Source organism: Ipomoea nil, unplaced genomic scaffold (genome assembly GCF_001879475.1).
Source record: "Ipomoea nil cultivar Tokyo-kokei standard unplaced genomic scaffold, Asagao_1.1 scaffold1129, whole genome shotgun sequence".
Classification (NCBI taxonomy): Eukaryota; Viridiplantae; Streptophyta; class Magnoliopsida; order Solanales; family Convolvulaceae; genus Ipomoea; species Ipomoea nil.
In genome coordinates, this window is record NW_017617557.1 from 583,313 (window position 1) to 603,853 (window position 20,541).

The following is a 20,541-nucleotide window of genomic DNA, read 5'->3' on the forward strand; positions in this document are numbered from 1 at the left end:
AGATTACAATGACTAACAAAACAAAATTAAAGGATTAAAAATACATTTTTCCCTGTTCAATGCAATATCCATCTCCCCCCAACTCCAACCCCTATCCGCCTCCCTCCAACCCCAACCCCTGTCCGCCTCCCCCCCATTAAACCACCATACAAACATGCCAATAGACAACAACATAAAGTGCACACAATATTACAAACAAGTGCATATTATCTATCTCCTCTCAGATCGACCCTCGTCCGCCTCTCCCTATCAACAAAACATGTACCTAAAATGCATAAAACAATACAAACAAGTGCACACTATCTATCTTCCCCCAGTCCAAAACTGCATCTGCTTCCCCCAGCCATCGCGAACCCCCACACTCTACAATACACAAACCAGGCCAAATACATGTACACTAAACACAAACCACATTATAACAATTCCACCAGGGACCCAACCACTGAAAAATGCATCGCAACTCCACCAGAACCCCGCAACAGTAAAATGCACACAAAACATAATTTTACTGGGTTTTTTCTCGCCGTCTAGACGATCGTTTTAAAGATTTAACTTCTTAAGATTTTTCAAGAGCTTTAAATTTTTCAAGAGTGACAAAAATTATTTACTAGATCTAGTTGTTGTTGATTCCTATCTTTTATACTGATTTGTCTCCCACACTTCTAGTGACAGGGAGTATCGATAGATATATAAGGTCCAATTGAGGGAATGTGTATGAGACATAGTCACTCTTTTATGAAATAGATTTATTTTGCAGATTATATATAATTGATCTCTTTATGAACTTTTAGTTCAGTCTATTTGGTACGTGGATTTAAGCTGTGAAGATCATTTCATAAAATTTCTCGGTGTTCCATTTAAATTTTGATCATATCTCCCCCTAATGCCGTGAATCGATCTTCATGCAGTCAGCGTATTCGATCCATTGCGTCTCTCCCAGGGGCTTTAAATATTGGACTGCACTAATAAGAATGGACTATGGTGGTTATATAATAGAATGGACTGTTTGATATGAAACCACGTATTAGATGTAAGGGGGGAATAATGATATGCAATGTGCCAAATTTTTAGAATTAAAGTAGTAGCATGAATATTGCATTTCCCCAACAAATATCCGACAAATTGGATTTTGAAAAATAATGATCTAGCAATAATTTAAACTCGATTAATTAGCTAAACCATTTGGTTATGGACATAAGGTAATTGATGCTGCACCTTAATGCCCAATCTCACACAATAATTATCAAAAGTTGACAAAGTTCATAAGATAATTCGGAAAATGGGCATTATCCATAAGGTACTAGATTATATCCATCTATTACTCATGTCTACTCAGTGGATGAAGGATATTTTATTGAAGTAGGTTATGATAAGGTATTTCAATTCATGAACATTTCTGGTTTTGTCATGAAAACTAAATTGACTTAATGTCTTTAAAATGGATGGAGTAAAAATAAAGCTCTATCGGAGCCCACAAAGGAAACCTTATCAATAATGACATGAAGAATTTTAGAGGTTTGTATATATAGATCATCCAAAAGGGAACATAAGAAAAATGAGGTCATCAATATGACCAACAAGAGCATTTGCTTCAGGCAAAGCAACTTTGTTGGATCATTGTGATGTTCATTTAGGTTTCAACAAAATGCTTCAGGGTGTGGCACGCACGTGATCAGTGCCTTATACACCCACACTTGAAGCATACTTGCTGCTAGGCCAGAATTATGATTGTATGAATGTGGTTGTCGAGATAGATCATTTTGCTGTTTATTCTGATTTCGAGAGTTATTGTTGCCACCTTGTGTTGCATAATCCTTTGCCATGTACTGCTATTAGAGTATAAGGTTCTATCCTTTAGGGATTTCTATAAGGCATAAGGGGTCCTTTTCAGGTTCATGTTGCAGGTCATGGTTTAGATGGTGGCGAGAAAAAAAATTAGGGCTTTTAGCTTTGAAGGCTGCATGGCTCATGTACTACTTAATGATCGTTTCTTCAATTTGCATAGATGTGAGATAAATCTCAACATCAATAGCCCATGTTAAATAATTCGAAAAGCATCATATTTGGTGATAGTAGCCAAGATCCAGATTTTTCAAAAAAAAATCTATATATACTACGTCTGGCTAATTTCGAGTGTCCAATTCTAAAACATAGCCTATAGTCCGCATAATCAAAACTATTTATGCTATTAATACAAAATATGCATATGAACTCACATAAAGCACATAATTTGTACAAAATAACAATTTAAAATATGAGCATATTCAATAATAAATTGAATGGCAATTTGAAAGCAACATATTTTCAATTCTTTAAAAAATCAAATTACTGACCCAAATCAATTTATACATGTATATATATTATAAATGATTAAATAATGTATAAATATGGTCACATGCAATGCAGTTTGTGTGTTAAAGCTCTTGATCCAGGCCAAATGCCAAGTCAACCATTACGGGAATGACGAGGCTGATGACTATAACAGCAGTGGCAACACCATTTGAAGATGCTAAAGTGGCATACAGTCCAGAGACGAATGCAATTACAACTCCAAATGTGGCATAATATGTCATGGACGTCTCCTCCCTGTAAAGCTTCAAGATAGTTCTGTACTTCCTGGAAGATGATGACGCTTCTTTCGCCATCACAATGTAAAGGAATATTGACAAAATGGAGCATATGAACGCAATAGTATCTGCCACAACAAATACAATAAAAGCTGTATTTCGTAACAATATTGGCTTCCCTTGTTTTAACCCAGGATTGCCGTCGTATCCTCCTGGGACTGTAAAACCAGCTGCAAAGGTTACAGTTAATATTAGTGTAGCGACGATGATGTTTGTTTCACTTGACTTTAATATTGTATTAATTTCCTTGTCACCACTCTTCTTCTCTTTCCGATGTCTTGTGAGATCGCCACCACGGGGACCAACTTTGTTCTCACTCCAAACAAGTTTTCCGCCTTGTCTCTGTACGTGTATGTTGCATTATTGCATGCATGCATGCATATTCAACAAGTAAAGTATTATGTTTTTAAATAAATAATAATGTAGAACCAAACTAAAGTGCACTTACGAAGATATCAAAAAGAAAATAGCCCTCTCTTTCTTCCAAGGCCATATCAAATGGAGTTTGTTGGTGTTTATTAAACACCAAATGCTTCCGTGTATGCCGCTTTATAGCCCTCTGTAAATGGTGGCAATCAGATATGGCAAGCATGTGCAGTGGTGTGTTGCCATTCTCGTCTTTCTCATCAATAAGGTTGTCGATGTGGGGAGATCTCAATACATACTCAAACGCATTCACCCTCTTGCTCAGTACTGCTTCGTGAAATACATTCTGCAATTTGCTATTAGTCATCTCCCAACAATCTGGGCAGCTTTCTGATATCTTTTTCAACATTTTAATGTTGCCCACCGTAACTGCAATGTGAAATATTGTCGTCCATTCATTGCCATTGCCCGCGCGAACATAAGCTGCAGACAGGTTTTCCTCAAGAATCATGGTTGTAGCTCCAATATCACAGAGGTTTACAGCACAGTGTAGTGGCGTCAAACCAAAATCGTCAGTCTCGTCGCACAAAGAGATCTCCTTTTGCAATAGTAATTTTGTACATTCCAAGATATTTACTGATACAATATAAACATTATGAGTAACGCCCCATCAGAACTAGAAAAAAAAAAAAAAAAAAAAAAAAAAAAAAACAAAACAAAACAAAAAACAAAAAAAAAAACAAAAAAAAACAAAAAAAAAAAAATGGAATGCTAGCTAATAGGATAACTCGAATTATTTTAGGCAAAAATTTGTGTGAGGCCACCTAATGGATCCTATTCTGTGAGACAAGTCAGGTCAAGATCAAAATGTAATACTTATATTTAAAAAATGTAAATCAGGAATAAATTGCTTATTTCTTATATGGAAAACTGTAATACTTTTAATTAGAATGTAATACTTTTACATTTTGATTTTAAAGTATTACATTTTCGATTATAAGTAACAAACAAATTTCAACATTACTGAAAAAAGGGAAAATGTCATACTTTTTATGAAAAATGTAATATTTTTACATTTTCTTATTATTGATTGTTAATTACATTTGTTAATGGCTTTGTCATTGCACATGGTACTAAGTTGTTCCTTCAGATCTTGCAACTCACTCTTTGAACTAGCTTCCAAACACTCTACACTCTTGTGCTTAATGACCTACTATTTAACCCCTTTCCGATCCAGTCTGTGAGACAATTTCCGGTGTGAGAATACCCTCTCACACACATTTTATTCTATTACCACTCTATAAAACTTTTGTTGGTCCCAAAGGGTTTGGGTATGCAATGTAATGCATAAATAAGAGAGAGAGAGAGAGAGAGAGAGAGAGAGAGAGAGATTTATAGTGTTCGGTTATTAACGAAGTTGAAAGATCAACCTAGCAAGGCGACTTTGTGACTAACCATACGCAAGTTCTGATCCGGCAGTGAAAGACAACTTGACGAAGGCTAGTGACGGTAAAAATGTTACCAAAAATATAATATTAGAATAACGGATTGTTGTATTGCAAGTGTTTGAGTACAAAATAGTGATCGTGTCCTCCCTGGCTGAGGAGAGGTCCTACTTATATCAAGTTCTTAACGGTAACATCATAATGATGCATAATGAGGCGCTGAGCATTCATTCCTCTCTCTCTTCAATGGTGGTGTAGTAAATGTCTCATAGTAATGTTTCCACCCGTTGGTATTTTGTCTGTTGGGTTTCCACGCGGTGCCGGGTCAGGTGCTGTTGACAACCCAGGTCGGGTGCTGGCACCATTACTCTGTCACCAAGGACACGTTTAATATTCTGTACTAAGACATATTTTGTACTCAAACACTTGCAATACAACAATCTATTATTCTAACATATTTACCGTCATTGGTGCTCTCGTTGAGAGCCTGAGTCCAACACTCAAGCAGGCGACTACACACACAACTTTCTCTTTCAACGACAAGATTGAAAGAAAGGTGTCCGGCAGCTCCCACGGTTCCCGCAACTTGAACAACGGCAACGCATCAGGTGATTTTCGAGACTAACTCACCAACAATCGTGGAGGGGACCTCCGAGAACAACTCAATAACGGGAGGGCCAGGGACCTCCGAGAACAACTCAATAATGGAGGAACAAACCAAATCATGAACCTCCAGGCGACCGCCGAAGCCATCCAACAAGCGGCGACGGCACTAACCCAGGCAGTGGCGGGATTGCAGGGCCAAGTGCACCCGCCGCGGCCACAGGAAATAGAAGTGGAATCCCCACGAAGGGAAGAAACCCAGCAACGATAAGATACAACCCGTGCGACGAGGGACACAGGACAACACACTAGGACAGAGGCCCTAGAGGAGGGCGCCCAAAGAAGTGGACCGGCCAGACGACGACCAGGACCCTCCCAGTCTGCCCTCAAACGGTTGGGACAAAGGGCGTCCGCACGGAAAAGATTGGGATCTCAAGCCGAGGGGCCCTCGCCAACATGAAATCAGAGGAGCAGAGAGATCACCCACGGAGAAGAGGGGCGAAGCTGATGACCCGGCCCACGCGCCGACACTTTGATGAGCCGATCGCGCACCAGCACTTGATTGAGCCGGCCGCGCGCCGGCACTTGAATGAGCCGGCACTTTGATGAGTTGACCCCGCGCCGGCACTTGGATGAGCCGGCCGCGCGTCGGCACTTGGATGAGCCAACCGCGCCCCGACACTTTGAAGAGCTAGCCCCGCGCAGCCACCTGAATGAGTCGGTCGCGGGCCGGCACTTTGAAGAGCTGACCCGCCGCTGCAACTTGGATGAGTCGGTCGCGCGCCGGCACTTTGATGAGCCGACCGCGCGCCGGCACTTTGATGAGTCGGTCCCGCGCCGACACTTTGATGAACCGGCCGCCCGCCGGCACTTGGATGAGCCAGCCACAAGCCGGCACTTTGATGAGCCTGTCGGCGGCCAAAACTTTGAAGAGCTGGCCCCACACTGCTACCTGGATGAGTCGGTCGCGCGCCAGCACTTTGATTAGCTGGCCCCACGCCGACACCCTGATGAGTCGACCCTAGTCAAAAGAATACAAAGAAAAATTGAGAAAAAAATTATTAATTACCACACTCTACTCCCTAAGGCCCGGCACTGGATCCGGTCCAGCCAGCTACCCGACGGGAGGGCGTTTCTTGGTCAAAATCAAAGTTTGGTTATGAAAACGCTATCCCCTAAGGAATAGTACGAGGTATAACCTCGCTCACTACTCTACGGAAGAGCCGCCCTTTGATCGAGCATACGGCCTGTCGAAGTAAGTTACGAACAAACACAAAAAAAAAAAAAAAAAATTAAAATTGGTCGCGTCCACCTCGGCCACGCCAAATTGGCCAAGGTTTGCCTCGGCCAAAACTGGTCGAGCCCTAAGTCGAGATCGCGACTCCGTGACCTTGGTTAGAAGGAAAAAAAATGGAGAAGAAGGCTAAGGCGACGCCTCATACGAAATTGGCCGAGGCTGCCTCGGCCAAACATCGGCCGAGGCGCACACCTCGACCAAACATCGGTCGAGGTGCATGCATCGGCCAATATTGGCCGAGCCCACCTCGGCCAACATCGGTCGAGCCCGCCGAGGCCGAAGGTTGAGGCGACGCTTCATCCGAAATCGCCCGAGGCGCACGCCTCGGCTAAACATCGGTCGAGGTGCATGCATCGGCCAACATCGGTCGAGGTGCATGCCTCGGCTAACATCGGCCGAGGCCGAAGGCTGAGGCGACGCCTCATCCGAAATCGGTCGAGGCTGTCTCGGCCAAACATCGTCGGCTGAGGCGCACGCCTCGCCAACATCAGCCGAGGCCCACGCTTCAGCCAGAATTGTCCAAGGCTGCCTCGGCCAACATTGGTTGAAGCCCGCCTCGGCCAACCTCCGGGGCTTTGTTTAAAAAAAATGAAAAATGAAAAAGGGAGGACCTTTGATGGAGTTTTTCTCCCAAGCCAGCTCAGTTACATTCGCTGACTCGAGAGTAGGGGGGCTGGTGACAGAGTAATGGTGCCAGCACCCGACCCGGGTTGTCAACAACACCTGACCCGGCACCGCGTGGAAACCCAACGAACATAACTCCAACAGATAGAATACCAACGGGTGGAAACGTTACTATGATACATTTACTACACCACCATTGAAGAGAGAGAGGAATGAATGCTCAGCTCCTCATTATGCCTCATTATGATGTTATCGTTAGGAACTTGATATAAGTAGGACCTCTCATCAGCCAGGGAGGACACGTTCAATATTTTGTACTAAGACACACGCTCACTATTTTGTACTCAAACACTTGCAATACAACAATCCGTTATTCTAATATTATATTTCCGATAACATATTTACCGTCAGCTAGTGATTGTCTCAAGGACTGTCAACGGGTGGAAGGCGGAGGCTTCGTACCACTTTGTATTTATGTAAACAAATACTTAGTGGAATAATCCTCATTGGTGTTTAAAGAGAATAGTGGAGTAGAAAAGTTTTTCAAATCAATATAAAAAAATATATCTCTCTCTCATTTTCATTACTTCTACTTATAAACTAACCCCATATTCTGATCTACACAAATAATTAAAATTTATCAAAACCAAGTGACATCGCTTTTAATTGGCAAGCTTCAAGAATTCTGGTGCAAGAAAACCTATTTTCTAGTTTTGATTTTCTAAGTTCAATTAAGCTCACGTAGAGCAATTTCAAAAAAGTCTTAAAAATTCTATTCACCCCCTCAGCTCCCTCTTCTTCTCCCACCACCCCCCCCCCCATCCCGAATCCCGATCCCCTCCTAGACTTATTGACTTGCCTGGGACCAACAACATCCTATTCTTTTCCTTAACTATTTTGTTTTCTATGATATAACAAGCATACTATTCCCTTATAATTTATTGGGTGAAATAAAAAGTGCTATTAGCGATTGTTATATATACAAACATAACTGATAACTACCAGACTAATTTAGGTAGAAAGCTCCCTTCACCAAATTAGTTACGAGTTTATTACTGCAAGCATTGTTATATTAAATTTTATTTTTTAAAATTGATAATACCTGTTGCTTCCGCATCACGTTCATATCCAGACTTTAAATTCAGCATCAATCTTCTCCACCATAATATTCCCCTGTGGTCAACCTTATCTATCATGTACAAAACTTGTTATCATATTTGTAATATATATAATCATTGTAATTCCAAAATGTTAGATGCATACAAAATTCTTTAAATAAATTTGTACGTGTGTATGCAAAGTTGATCAATTTATAAATAATTAATAAATAGGAATATTTTCCAATAAAATATATAAAAATGTTGTATTTTGAAAATATAGAGTCATAAAATATATTTGTAATTTTTTCTCAAGTTGTGTTAGTAAAACATGTACCATTTTTTGTTTTGAAATAGACATTTTTAGATAATTATCTAGTAAATATAAAGAATTATAAAGCGTACACATGCTGAACTTGCTCTCAGAATGTTGTGTTTGTTTAATTTTCCTTGCAACAACACAAACCCATTTTGTTCCCACTTATACTTATTTTTTTGAAAAATTTTTCATGAACCAAAATTTAAAACAACTTCACACGAGCTTTTGTGTATATCACGTTTGGAGGTGATCATTATAAAATAGTATTTTGACAGGGAAAACTATAGCAGTATATATTCTTGTTATAATAAGGCTTTTAGCCTTTTACTGTTGATATTACCTCTTCTATCCACGTCATATGATCTCAAAATGAACTTGGAATGCAACCACTCTACTGCCCAATGGGTTAGTTGCTTGGTATAATGACTTGACATTCCTGTCATGTACAAAAACACATTATATATATATTTTTTGAAAACAAACACATTATATATGTTTCTAGATAATGTTAAAAGCAAATAAAATGTTGCATATAAGTTTGCACGCATTTAAATAACCATAGCTAATTCTTAAATTACAAATGAATATATACAAATTTATAAATCTTATAGACCCTACATGTGTATAAGTTCTATTTCACATTAAAAACTCATGTTTTTTTTTTTTTTTTTTTTTTTTTTTTTTTTAAGAATTAGGACCAAGGATGGTTATTTTTTAAAACATGGAAGACCATTGGAGGTTATTTAAAATTCGGATAACCACAGCTAGTAAATCACTAATACTCGGAGGACCATTGGAGGTATTAACTCTTAAAAAAAAATAGTTGTGCACTTTTCCAAACATGTCTCAACATACAAAAATGTTTATCATGAGCAAGCTAAAAGTTTTAAAGGGGATAATAGACTTTTATATTTTATAACTAAAGTTGTACTCAAAGGGTAACTCAATATAGACTTAAAGTGTTAATAACCAGATTACAAAACGCGTAGCTAGGATACGAAATACAGGACGTGAACTAGTTCTAAACGTAATGCAGATGGAAATTAATAAGAATAGAAGTAAGCAAGAAATAGGTAAACATGCACAAGAACACAACAAGTTTGGTAACCCAATTGGAATAGCCATTCCTACATCTTGGCGGGGGGGGGGGGGGGGGGGGGGGGCGACAATATGGTTTGCCCATCTATTCATTAATAATCAATTGAATATGTTTATTAAACAATCGACTCAGAGCAAACACTCTGAACTCCACAGTTGATCCCCAGTCTTTCTATCGCGTCGAAGTTTCTTAAAGAGGTGGTGCAAGATCTCCCAATCTTACAAGTTGAGACTCCACCTCAACTACAGCTCTCCCGAGTATACAATTGTGGTTCTCAGCCATAATCTTCAAGCGTCAAAATCATCTTCATATGAATTGTCAATTCACCAAGTTGCTCCGTTTAAACTCCATGAATATACCCTTAATATAACTGGATTTGCTATGTGAAATCTTGGAAATCATCAATCTGATCTGAATGTAAATGAGGGGCATTTATAGTTTATCATCTTTAGTTAGCTCTAGCTGACTAACAGCCTTGGACTTCTTTCTAAACTAGTATTCTTGACTTGTTCACTCCAGGTCTTCAATCTTGCGTCTTCCAATAAATATCCGAGCTCTGAACTAAGTCTAATGGTAAGCATAGACTCAATCTAATCTAAATACAATCTTAGAGATGACATCAATAACTAGATCCTGAACTACTGAATTGATCCATAAATCGAAAGCAACTTGGAGGAGAGAAATGATATTTTGCTTTGTAGAAATACTTTTTCTTAATGACGCATTTTATTAACAATCTCCCCCTTTGTTTGAGTTTATGGCAATGCAGTTGTTCATAAAAATTTAAACCTAGGAGGCCGATTAAACCTAAGAGAAAACATAACATCATACTGGCTTTTGGTTAAGACTTCTAATGTCGAAGACAACCTAATGGTCCAAAGTTCACACAAAAAAATAAACTATAATAATTTCATCCTAAGTGAACTTGGAGCAGATTAGAACAAATGCAGAATAACAGAAACGGAATTTAAAACCAAATTTTCTGAGGTACATCAACCAGGGCTTGAAATAGCCATTGTCTAAGTAACAGGGGGCAAAAAACTAGTGAAGCTAGTTCGGCAATAACCAAGTAGCCAGGAGTTTAAATTTTAATGTGTGCTCGCCCTCAGTGCCAGAAACTTATGAATCTGTAGCCATAAGATTTATAGGCTGGGCTAAGCACGGGTCAATATTAAGATCAGTGGCAAGCAAAGGATTGGTCATCTTGCTATTGAGAATTGCTTTCTTCAGTTGCTTGTCTCGGGGTAAGGTCCTCCAAAAGCTTCATATCAATGTTCCTCTTTCTCACAAGGATTTCAATCACTTTGCTAAGCTATGAAATGCTCTGTTTCAGCATATAGGTTGTAGCTTGATTGGTCTGTGTTTGAGGAACTACATCTTGGAATGGAGGTTGTGTTGATTGGTCAACAAGAAGATCAGTTTAAGGGGTGATATCCATAATGTATGGTGGAGCCAAAAAACTGTTTTTAATTTGTCTCATCTTTGGGTGCTCCAATGCCTCATAAGAATGTGCTCTAAAGAGTTGGCTACTCAGCAGTTGGTAGATCAGGCATGGATATGGCAGTTAAAAGGTATACCGCACCCATCTTTATAGACGATTTCAGCCATTTGCAAGTTTAGATCTCCTCCATGCTCTGCAACAAGCCAATTTGTTGGTGCCAATTTATGAAGAATTGCAAAATTTATGGTGAGGTTCTTGACTGATAAAACATTTGTTTCTGTGGGCCAGTAAGATACCATCCCTCCAGTGAGTCATTTGGTCATGACGTTGGGGCAGATATCAACTTCCTCTATGTCGTTAGAAATTCCAAGAAGCATGTTGATTTTCCTTGCATTAAAGTGATACCAGTTGTTTCTCAGTGAAATCCTGTCATACACAGGGGAGTCAGTTTTATTCACCTCAGTAAGAAGATTCAAATAAAACTCCTTGATGATAGTGGGTGCAAATGGTTTCATCTGAGTCACTGATCGAATAAGATTTGTGCCCTCGAGCAGTGAACAATCGAGCAATTTGTCCTGAACTTTTCCACATCAATATTATTTTCACATAGGATTTGCCTCTTGGATATGCCATCCCAATTTGCTTCAATTGTTGGAGAGAGAAACATGGGCTTGTAGACTACTGGTGGTTGCACTTCTTCTGTATTATTGTGTCAGGAGTGTGCTGTGAAGGGGCTTATTGCACTACTTTGATAAACAGATCCCTGGTAGTCCTAGGGGCCTACGGCCTCGCCTAGCCTGGCCTGTTTAGTAAAAAGGCTATGCCTAGGCCTATTTAGAAGCCTATTTAATTAAATAGGCCCAAACTTATATGTAAAGGTATGACTTACGAGCCTACAAGCCTGGTATGTGTGTGTGTATATATATATATATATATATATATACACACACACACGTGTATAGGGAAGGGATCAGGTGCATTTGTGGCTTCCCGTGCGGTTATGCGGTTGATTAATGTGCGTGAGTTTTATACTTAATGTGCGTGAGTCTTGTGCTTAATGTGCGTGAGTTTTGTACTTAATGTGCCTGAGTATTGTGTTCAATGTGCGAGAGGTTTGTGCTTAATATGCGTGACTTTTAACACAATCGCACAAGGAAGCTATAAACAAAATACATTCAGACTACAAACTCACACATAGTAAACACAAAACTCAGACGAAGACGAAGACATATATGATGAAGAACAGAGAGAGGGGAAGAGAGGATTAAGGGAATAGGAAGAGAAGACGAAGACGTATATGATGAAAAACAGAGAGAGGGGAAGATAGGATTAAGGGAATAGGAAGAGTTGACGAAGACATATATGAAGAAGAACAGAGAGAGAGGAAGAGAGGATTAAGGGAAAAGAGAGGAAGAGAGGATTAAGGGAAAAGAGAGGAAGAGAAGACGAAGACGAAGACGTATATGTACAGGAGCAACAGGAACACATTAACATTACACACTCACGCACATTAAGTACAAATCTCAAGCATATTAAACACAAGACTAAGGCACATTAAGTATTAAACTCATGCACATTAACTTTACACGCTCACGCACATGAAGTACAAAGTTCAGGCACATTAAGCACAAGACTCACGCACATTAAGTACAAAGCTCACGCACATTAATCAACTGCACAACCGCACGGGAAACACCAAACCGCACTGGAACCTTTCACCACGTGTATATATATATATATATATATATATATATATATATATATATATATATATATATATATATATATATATATATATATAACCTTTAGGCTCCAATTGCATAACCCTAATCATTTGAATATCATTTGTTACATCTTTGAATATCATTTGCTGCAAACCGCAAGGTAGTTAGAGGTCTCTTTTTCATTTGTTGCATCTTTGATTATCATTTTTCTCTAGAAATCTTAAATGACATGGAATCTGTTTATTGAATCTCGGAACCCATTTGTGTTTTTTATTGTAATTAATGAATTTCGAAACCCATTTCTTGTTTAAGTATAATTTATGTTTTTTGGAATCTAAATGGTCTTTGTTCATGTCTAGCAAAGATTATTGAGTTGGTAAGTTTAGGCTAATATTGTAGGAAATCTTGTTTTGTCTTTACTTGCATTTTAATCTAATATGTGTACCGTTAGAGAATGTATCAACCCATCTAAAAAGGCTAAATAGGTTCAAAGCCTATTTAAATAGGCTCAAAGCCTATTTAGGACCTACTTTGAAAACTTTTTAATAGCTTATATATTAAATAGGCTTTTAAAAAGGCTTCAGGCTAAGCCAGGCCAACTGTATGCTCAGACTTGAGCCTGATAAAAAGCCTACATACAGGCCCAGGCCCTAGGCCTCGGCTTTAAATTTCAATAGCAGGCCCAGGCCTAATTTTCCAAAGCCCAGCTCGATTCGACCTATTTCTACCCCTAATTGTCGGGTATCTTACATTCCCTTCCAATAGCTAAAACCTTTATGTGGAGTTTATGTGACATTCCCTAGGAAAATTACATAACCTGAAGCAAACATTAGAATCTTATATTTCAAAGCAAATATAAATTTGTTATCTTGTATAACTTGAACCAAATACCCTTAAATGATATTGTATGAGTGATAGTATTTTTTTTTTTTTGAATACTCATGATTCTTTACAAGGTAATATCTATTTTGTATTTTATGCAATCTTTTTTAGCTCAAAGAATCAATGCCTCCACCACTAGGGTTCTATTCTATGATCATCCATTAGAATGGAACCAGAGATATCATCGCGCTATATAGTAGTTGTCGTATGAGTGACGTTATAAATCATACTTATGAAAGTACTTGTTAGGAATATAATCCTATAATAGATTATTTCCAACGTGACAACAACAAAAAGCGAGAGGTAAAGGTTTAGTTCTAGACTTCTAGTCGAGAGAAACACTCTTTTTTTTAAACCTTATTTCTGGTATTTGATTTGCACTCCCTGTGCACGAAAGAGAGTCTCTATGCTATACAATTCAACATCATTCTAAAAGGCTCTTGTATATATAGTTGTGCAAATCTCCTTCCTTTTTCAATGTGGGCAAGTGTTTGTTTCAAGTCTTTCCACCTCTATTCTCCAACTCAAATGGATCTACTTTAAGAATCAATTTCTCATTCACCGATTGTCTGTTTAAGCATACAATATATCAATATCTTCATCTTACTACGAAGAATTGAAGCATGTGACCCATGTTTGATTACACAATTATGTTTATATATTATATGCTCAACACGCCCCCTCACGTCTATCGGTCGATAAATTTTTGATGGGCTCCCAACAACACGTGGACAATAGTCTCTTTATTTATCGGGTGACTCGGATCCATGAACTTTGGCATCAAGTTGTTTTGATACCAAATTGAAGTGTGTGATCAATCTCAACTAAAAGCCTAAGCTGATAGTTGGATTACACATTTATGTTTATATATTATATATACGATCAACACGAAGACCCCGAATTCACTTTGTCCCGACACAAATTGAAAGTGGGCCACATATATATTTGTACCATAAAATAGCACTTACAATGTCATTTTATGCTATTTTTTCCAACAGTACTTAGTATATAGATCAATCAAATATAAATTAAAAAAAATATATGTATTGCTAAAATCTTTAATAAATTATTATTTTTTAAACGGTAAACTCATATTAACTTAAATAGAGTCACCCAAAACAGGAAAAAGAAAAAGAGACGGATCAGAAAAAAGCCACACGCTAGACTTGGACAAGGCCCCCCGGGCTAGAGAGTGGGCGACCATGTTCGCCCTTTTGACAAATAAAAAGTAAGAATAGAAAAATCTCTAGCTAATTTCCTAATATCATTAGTAATGAGATCAAAAGACGTCATCGAATTGTTGTTATGGATGCCATTTGATAACTCTCATAGAATCTGACTCCACCTCAACGCAATCCTCATTAAGCTCCTTCAACCACTTCAACGCCTCCTTAACGCCCACAGCTTCTGCTTCATCCAACTTGAAGATACCAAACCATGGAACATCCCTGGCAGCGATAAAGACCCCATTCGAATCCCTGAGCACAACGCCAAAACCCATTTTTCTGTGGGTAAAGTCCAACGCTACATCAACATTAAATTTTTTCCATCCTGTAGGAGGTTTTATCCAGGTTACAGTTTGTACAAACCAACTCGAAGGTTGCCTCTCTTCAAAGTTGACAGTCTTCCACTCAGGAAGGAAAGTCTATGCACCTCTAACAACAACATTCGTTGGAATGAAAAGGTGGTTCCATATTTTCTCATTCCTGGCCTCCCAGAGCTTCCAATAGATAGAGATTAGCAGGCAAAGATCATTATCAGAAAGTGACTTAAAATGCAATTCCAACCACTAAAAAAGCGACAGACTGCCCCAATAATCAACTTCTCCTACGCTTTCCCAGCAGTCTCTGGCCAGTGGGCATCTTACAAATAGGTGAAAAGCTGATTCATCTTTAATAGTGCACAGTTGACAGATTGGAAAGACCTAGACCCGCTTAGCCCTTAAATGATTAGGAGTTGGCAGTGGTGTGGAACACAACTGCAAGAAAAAAGACTTGATCCTAGGAGGTATTCTCTTTTTCCACATGTTAGTCCAGAAAAGAGCTTGCTATAACTGCAAACATCCTTGAAGCTTCCTATAACAGCTGCTTCTAACTGAGTAGTCTCCTTTCTCCTCCTCCGTCCAAATAATTTTGTTAGCTTGTTTTACATTCAACAATAGGACTTGATTAGCTCCACATCATCCTGAATAAACAGACCATCCAATAAGACTACATCCCATACTGTTTTCTCCATGTTAAGAAGATTTTCCACCTTTGCCTCTCTAAGATAATCCGTCATTGGAGTTTGAATGAAAGGAGAAACATTATTAGGCAACCAAGGTTCTTCCCAGACCTTAATTGAAGTAACATCTCCCACTCTCCGTCTAATCCAACTTCTAAAGACACTCTGGGATTCAAGAATGCTATGCCAAACGGAAGATGGATTCCACCCAATTTTTGCATCAAAGAAGGTGTCTCTAGTATCTGGCTTTATAGGCTCTAGCCAAAAGAGAATTAGGATATTGTACAAGCCTCCAAGCTTGTTTACCAAATAGTGCAATATTAAATTTACGAATCCTTCTGAAACCCATTCCTCCCCACTATTTTGGAATACACAACGCTTCCCACCTTTTCCACCTAATAGCCCTACTTCTCTCACCCTCACAACCCCGCCAATATCCATTCATGATCCTCTCAATCTCCCACCCCAAATCCACTGAGATAAGGAAAACGTTCATAGCATAAGTTGGGATGACTTGATTGACATATTTCAAGAGAACCTCCCTACCAGCTCTAGAAAGAAATTTGGCAGTCCAATTTTTTATTCTACCCACAACCTTCTTTTTAATGAAGCCAATGATTTCCTCTTTGTTTCTACCAAGTAAGGAAGGCAAACCAAGATAGTTACCACTCAAATTCCCCTCCCTCATGCCCAACACCTCACTCACAGCCCCTCTAACATCCCTAGAAACATTTTTACTAAAAGAAATGGTGGATTTATTCTTGTTAACAATCTGCCCAGAAGCCTCAGCAAAACTCTCAATAATGTTTTTTAGAATACAACCTTTAGCCAGAGAAGCTCTACAGAAAATATAGCAATCATCCACAAAGAAGATGTTTGAAATCACAGGGGCACCCCTAGAAATAGACACACCATGAATCAACCCCTCCCTGGTTTTACTGTGAATAACACTGCGAAAGACTTCTAGAATGATAATAAATAAATAGGGTAAGATTGGATCCCCTTTGATGCAGACCACTCCCAGGAAAAATAGCACCAACCCCCCCCCCCCCCCCCCCAAGAAGGATCCTATATTCAACTGAAGATACCAACTCCCAGATAAGCTGCACCACATGCCTAGAAAAACGAAGCCTGATAAGTACACCCCTCAAGACTCCCACCTAACCTTGTCATAAGCTTTGCTCAGGTCAAGTTTGGATCTAGCAAACCCTACTTTCCCCTGCCTTGTCCTTTTCAAGTAATGATTAATTTCATAGGCAACCATAAAATTATGATCAATCTTCCCAAGATAAAAGCAGTTTGGGATTTAGAGACAAAACAATTGAGCAAGGGTTTTATACGGTTAGCCAGAACATTCAAAAATAGCTTGTAAAGAATATTGCAAAGGGCAATAGGACGCAAATCCTCCATAATCTCAAGTTTAGATTTTTTTAGGTATAAGGACAATGTGAGTAAGATTAAGCCCACCCAGCAGTTTCCCAGAAGTGAAACAATCATTGCAAAATATTAACGGCTCTAGACATAATATATCCCAATTTTTTTTAAAGAAACCAAGACTCAACCTAATTGGACCAGGGGATTTTTCAGGCTTCATGTCAAATAGGGCATCATTAACCTCCTGAAATACTACCCTCCTACCCAACACAACATTTTGTTCATCCGAAACTTTAAACACAATACTATCAAGAATTTGATCCATACTTCCCCCAACAGGACTAAGGAGTTTGCCAAAATATGAAGTAACCAAAGAGTCTAGGTTAGTACCTCTTTCGACCCAATTGCCATCCTCATTGCGCAATCTGGAGATGCGAATGTTCTGCCTTCGTCTCCTAACGGTGTTGTGAAAAAATGTTGAGTTAGTATCCCTCTCCTTGAGCCAGAAATGTTTTGCTCGTTGACTCCAATATTCATTTTGTTGGTGAAGAATACAGATGTACTGTGCCTGCACCTCTTTGAATAGAATAATCCCTTGAGGTCTCATCTGAATTTAGTGTTCCCCATGCAATTTCTCCAATACAAAATTCTTCTATTTAAATCCCTAGCAAAGGATTTACCTCGCTTCCAAATTGTGGCACCCCGTAAGTCTAAACACTAATCAAGGATTAATTAAAGAATTAATCCAAGTTTTCGTGCTAATCCATTTCTAAAAATCCTGAAATTGATAGTCGATGGACTAGATTTTGACTAGTCACTTAAGTCAAAAGGGTCTACCTTGTGCTTCTTGAGTTGTGCCATTGTTCCCTTGTCTTTCCAACATTAGTAAGGGTAAACATGTCTTTTCACCTATGAATTGTGGTTCAAGCTAACCTAGAAAGACATTCTCATTTCATTCATCCTTTGAACCTAAGACTCAAAAACTCTAGCTTCTCTCTAAAATAGTTTAGCTTATTCTCCAAGCAAGAAAGTGGACTCCTAAGCCTTGCAAGATTTTCTACCAATATTCCTACTTTCTCCTTCTTGAGCATAGGAAAGGGTAAGATCCTTAGCTTTTTGGTGTTTTTAACCATCTTTTAGGTGTCTTTATCTAAAGTTAGGATATTTTTGTGTTTTGGTTTGTGTAAGAAGTTGGTGTGGAGGAGGAGCTCTAGGAAAAAGGCTATTAAGGGTGAAAAGAGGAAGTTGTTAGGCTACAAAGGTAACCCATGCTATACAAAACCTATTTTCACTTGATAATAATGATTATTGGCTTCTATTTGATGTTCTTGTTATGATTTGTGAGATTTGATGCATGATCTTGTGATGATGCATGTTTAGAGTTTGTTTTTAGGGTTCTTGAGTGCCATTGCTTGGCTATTTCTTGGGTTCAAGTCATATCTTTGTTGTGTGTGAGATTTTGGGTGTTTTGGACTTGAACTTGGCCTTGTTGTTGATTTTCCCCGAAGGGAAATTTTGGAGTACAGTAGTGTACCCCGCGGGCGGAACGGCGGGCAGGGGCCTACCCGTCGCCCCACCCGCGGGGAACGTGGTTCACCTCGGGTGTGTACCCGCGGGCGGAACCACGGGTGGAGGCCCACCCGTGGCGCCACCCGCAGGGTACGTTGTTGGTTGATGTCGGAGATTTGTTCCCCGTGATCCTTTTCTTCTCGGTATTGATGATTTGACCTCCCGTTGTTGATTTATTGGGCTATTTGTTAGTCTCCTTGATGTTTCGTATGTCTAGAACGCTGTGTTAGGAATCCACGGTAAGATTTGGTGTCTTGAATCCTGCTAAGGGTCCAACTTTGTGATTCGTTGGGCTAATGTGAGTCTTGAATGTTCTTTGGAACTAACTTTGGTTTATCCGTTTGACAAGCATGCTAGTTTGATGTTGATATGCTAGTATGTGTGGTTTGTTCCTTTGTATTGAGATTGGAACTTGTGTTAACAATCATTTGGTGTTGGATTGTAATCCTTTGTTGTTGAGTATGGTCTCATGTCTTTATTGTGATCTCTTGATTGATTCCTATGATGTGATCGTATGCAAATCGTTGTACCCTTTGTTGATACTTGATTGAGGCTATTGTTGAGCCTTAGTCTTCTTGGTAATGATGATGACCTTGTGTGACTATGATTGAGATTGGTGGTTTGTTACTTGAGCTTTGCTCACGAGTTTGGCGGTTTTGTGATATGAAATTAATGGTACCCTCGTGTACTGAGAGTTCGGCGGTAATATGGGTGGTGTAGGTGGGGAGGGGGGGGGGGGGCGACGGTCCCCGGAGGCAAAAGGTTGGACTCAGAAATACACGGTGGCACTAGGAGGTAACGGTTGGAACTGTGATAAGGCCTAGGGTAGCCATAAGGTTGGAACAGGGCATAAGGTTGGAACTATGAAACTTGTGACACGTAGTTGTCACTATGTGGTTATGAATTTCCTTGCTTATGAGCATGTCTTGATGTGTTCTACCTTGTGAATGGTAGGATGCATCTTGAGTTGTGTTGTCTGTGTTGGTTGTGGTCTTGTCTTTGTTGTGAGGTTGATGATCCTCGTTTTTATTGAGAGTGATTGATGAGTCTTTGATGTTGACTTCCTTCCTTGGTTTTGAATTGATATATATTGTATTCCCGTTTCAAATGGTTTTGATTATATCTATCTATAATATGTTATTTAACGCGTATTGATGGTTACCAGCATTATTCGCTGACCGAGTGTTATCCTTTGATTTTACAGGTTTTGAGTAGATGCCGAGCGCGCTAGATGTGGACCTTAGATTATATAGATCCCATGCTAGACGTTTATCTTTTGTTGGCCTGTGATCCTAGACTAGAGGCCTGTGTGCCTAGATTTTTACTGTTCAATGCTTTGTGATAGTCTTTAGCCTGTGCACCCATGGTTTATGGGTGTGGCATAACATCTCTCTGATTTTAATTAAGTTTATGCTGTTGTTTATCTTGATAATTAGATGTTTACCTTTGAAATTAAGTTTTAAAAATGTTGAAAAATCGGGGGTGTTACACAAATTGCCTTTCCGCATCTACCCACCCTATTCATGAGGTGTTGCCCACATGATCTTAACCAACTTTGAATCATAATTTCTCTTCTAGTAGTATCTCTTAGCCATTGATTTTTGACACAGAATTTGGCTTTGGAATGAACAACGATACTAGCTAAAATCTCAAGATGAAGTGGAAGTTGATCACTCTTAGGAGCAATAATCGAGCTTTCCTTTGCCTGAGGAAAAAGATCACACCATGCATCCGATGTAAGGATTCTGTCCAGTTTAACTTCGACCCAATTTGAAGTACCCTTCGATCTCTCTCAATTGAATTGATAACCCTCGAAGTTAAAATCCTTTAAACCACAAAATTCGACAGCTT

General features: G+C 39.2%; 1 protein-coding gene across 3 annotated transcripts in view; it reads right to left on the minus strand.

Moving 5' to 3' along the window:
• Nucleotides 1–2,306: 2,306 nt before the first annotated feature.
• LOC109183536 (protein ACCELERATED CELL DEATH 6-like) overlaps nt 2,307–20,541 on the minus strand; it is a 29,039-nt gene continuing 10,804 nt past the window's right edge. For all 3 annotated transcript variants that reach the window (XM_019333639.1, XM_019333640.1, XM_019333638.1), the window contains 4 exons: nt 8,719–8,814; nt 8,065–8,151; nt 3,076–3,629; nt 2,307–2,969 (listed from right to left, as the gene is read on the minus strand). In XM_019333639.1, the coding sequence (XP_019189184.1) occupies nt 2,415–2,969; nt 3,076–3,629; nt 8,065–8,151; nt 8,719–8,814 (1,292 nt within the window). In that variant the 3' untranslated portion in view covers nt 2,307–2,414. The remainder of the gene's footprint in view (nt 2,970–3,075; nt 3,630–8,064; nt 8,152–8,718; nt 8,815–20,541) is intronic.